The sequence below is a fragment of the Mastomys coucha genome, unplaced genomic scaffold (genome assembly GCF_008632895.1).
Source record: "Mastomys coucha isolate ucsf_1 unplaced genomic scaffold, UCSF_Mcou_1 pScaffold11, whole genome shotgun sequence".
NCBI classification, from domain to species: Eukaryota; Metazoa; Chordata; class Mammalia; order Rodentia; family Muridae; genus Mastomys; species Mastomys coucha.
Genome location: NW_022196893.1, coordinates 12,397,477 through 12,400,832, shown reverse-complemented (window position 1 = coordinate 12,400,832; position 3,356 = coordinate 12,397,477). Strand labels below are relative to the sequence as shown.

Sequence of the window (3,356 nt, the reverse complement as noted above, 5' to 3'; positions counted from 1 at the left end):
AAAAAAAAAAAAAATAAAGAAATATATTTACAAAATAAAAACTGGCAACTTATAGGATAAAGAATTGCCTACATTTTAGCACCAATTTTAAAACGTTCAATTTCATTCAGAGAAAATATTGCTTGACATAAAACATCAAGGAACTGGCTTATTCACCCCATATTACAGAAAACAGCACAGAACTATTAACAGTACCAAGACTTTTCAAGGTAAGACACACATGAATAATGCATGGTAAGAAAAAGGTAAGCTGCACATGGTGGCACAGGCCTATACTATCAGCACTAGGAAGGCAGAGGCAGATCTGAGTTTGAGGCCAGCCTGGTGTACAGAGTTAGTTGCAGGACAGCCAACGAACGTGGAGAAGGACAAAGGGAGAGGAAAGAGAGAGTGAATGAGAATAAAAAAGGTTAGACAATTTACACACACTTACAGACACTGCTTTGTTGGCCAAGCTTAGTAATAACACATGAAATCTTAGCACCTGAGAGTTAGAGACAGGAGGACCAGAAAATTTTACATGGGAACTTGTCTCAAATAAATGAACTAAACTGTTTGTTTATTTTAACTGTTCAGTACTAGGAAGATAAGTCTGTAAAGCTAAAACTAAAGAGAATCCTCCTAAGAAACCCAACATTGTCATGTTATTTGTTTTTGTTTTTTTCTGAAACAGGTTCTCATGATGTGGCCTCAAACTCATACAGATCCTCATACCTCTGCTTCCAGAGTACTGAGATTGAAAATGTATGCTACCATGCCTTACCAAGACAATTGAAAACTCAACAGTCCTACTTCAGAAAAGAGAAAAATTACATGCTCACTCTATTGTTTGCGGATTCATACATGTCCCCTTCTACTTTACGAGCATATGCAACAAGGTTTTCCATCCGTCGGTCTTTTAGAGCAGCAGGATCCGGAGTGGGAAAAATGGCTTGAACACTAGAACATAAAATAGAACCGCTGTACTAACATGTCAACTTTACATAACTTCACAAGACAAAACCACACAATATTGGGACATTTTCCCATACCAGCATGGACACAACACAGTGCATTCATAAAACATAAAGTCCTTTTTTTGGCTGGATGATGGTAGCCCACACCTTTAATCATAGCACTTAAGAGGAAGAGGTGGGTGGACCTCTGAGTACTAGCCCAGCTTGGCTCTACAGAGTGAGTTCCAAGACAGATCTGCAAAGAAACCATGTCTCAAAAACAAAAACACGTAAACCAAATAACTAACAAACAAACAAAGCTTAATTTGAAGTTGTTCATTTCACTTAAGTCTAGTCTTTATGTGTCTGCACCGTGTGTATGCAGGGCCAATAGAGGTCAGAAACCAGATAAGGGATCAGACTTAACAGGGCTGGCGTTACATACAGCTGTGACTTGTCATGTAGGTGGGCTGCGTTGGACCCAGGTCCTTGGCATAGCAGCCAGAGTTCGTAAATAAGGCACCTCTCTAGGCCTAAAAATACTCTTATTTTTAAAAATTAAGAAACAGAAAAATGTATGCCTACTTTTACTTGTCTCTAGTGGTATCCCTAATTTTGAACATATTTTTCTTTTTTGAAGACAGGGCTTCTCTGTGTAGCCCTGGCTGTCATTATGTACACAATGCTGGCATTAAATTCAGTGATCAGCCTGTCTCTGCCTCCTAAGTGCTAAGATTAAAGGTGTAGGGCATTACAACCATGGAACATTTTTTACAATATTAAAATATTAATATTACAATGTTAATATTACAATATTAAAAAACATTAGTGATAGTCAAAAGGTTTTGTTATCATCAAAAGTATCCTCATAAAAATACTTTCTGGGGCTGGAGACATGGTCCAGTGGTTAAAAGCACTGATTGTTCTTCCAAAGGTCCTGAGTTCAATTCCCAGCAACCACATGGTGGCACACAAGTATTTGTAATGGGGATCCGATGCCCTCTTCTGGTGTATCTGAGACAGCAACAGTGTACTCACATACATGAAATAAATAAATCTTAAAAAAAAAAAAAACTTTCTGGACTGCTTTTCTTTCTTTCTTTCTTTCTTTCTTTCTTTCTTTCTTTCTTTCTTTCTTTCTTTTTTTTTCCGAGACAGGGTTTTTCTGTGTAGCCCTGGCTGTCCTGGACCTCACTCTGTAGACCAGGCTGGCTTCAAACTCAGAAATCCGCCTGTCTCTGCCTCCCAAGTGCTGGGATTAAAGGCATGCGCCACCACCACCCGGCTGAACTCCTTTCTTTTAGACGAATCCAATTTGGTTCAGAAGATCAAACACCCTTTTGTACTCATATCCACATACCATAAACTCACACAAACACATATACATAAATAAAATTAACTACTCCCTAGTCTTTCTGATTATGTAAAATAGTATTGGGTGCTACATAAACTGAGAAAAACCTGACTATTCTTCCATTATCATGAGCCTTTAGACATTTCTGGTTCTTTTAAATGTATTTTCCTAATTAAAACAAAACCCCAAAACCCCAGTAGAGCGACAGGGACACAAACCCACCCACAAAACTTGCAGCCCAAAATTTATCCTACAAGAAATGGAAGGATGGAAGATGAAGCAGAAACTGAGAGAATGGCCAACCAATAACCAGCCCAACTTGAGATCCATCCCATGGGTAAGCACCAATCCCTGACACTATTAATAAAACTCTGTTCCGCCTGCAGACAGGCCACAGCAGTCAACTCAGAGGGATACAAAGACCCACAGTCAAACATTGGATAGAGTTTGGGGACTCTTATGGAAGGAAAGATTGTGGTCCCTAAGGCGATAGAACTCCACAGAAAGACCAACAAAATCAACTAACCTGGACCCTTGGGGACTCTCAAAGAGAATGAACCACCACCAACCAAAGAGCATACAAAAGGGCTGAACCTAGGCATCCCTACCCCAAAATATATGGCAGATTTGCAGCTTGGGGTTAAATCTGTTATTTGTCTATAGAATACATTCTTCTGGCTGGGCTGCTTTGTCTGGCCTCAGTGGAAGAGGAAGTGTCAGGTATTATAGAGACTTGATGTACCAGAATGAGGGGATGGATACCCAGGGAGGACTTCACCCTCTCAGAGGAGAAAGAAGTGGGAGCAATGATTGGGATGTAAATTAAATAAAGAGAAAGAGAGAGAAAACATCCCAATAAGGACTTAAACATGTTTAAGAACTCATAAAGGAAGAACAAAGAAAATGCAAATTTGCTACTGTGGATTTTTCTGATTGTAAACTTGGGTATGGTGGCCACCCTCTTTAATCTCAGTACTCAGCAGGTAAGGAGGCAGGAGAATTTCTAAATTCAAGGCCAGCCTGGTCCACATATCTAATTCCAAGGCAATTAAGACTAGAAAGAGACC

At 39.5% G+C, this 3,356-nt stretch overlaps 1 protein-coding gene across 2 annotated transcripts in view; it reads right to left on the bottom strand.

The window, feature by feature from the left end:
- The window catches only part of Ep300 (E1A binding protein p300), a 73,355-nt gene that overhangs the window by 34,440 nt on the left and 35,559 nt on the right, over window positions 1-3,356 (bottom strand). For both annotated transcript variants that reach the window (XM_031350112.1, XM_031350122.1), the window contains exon 9: window positions 822-939. In XM_031350112.1, coding sequence (XP_031205972.1) covers window positions 822-939 — 118 coding nt within the window. The remainder of the gene's footprint in view (window positions 1-821; window positions 940-3,356) is intronic.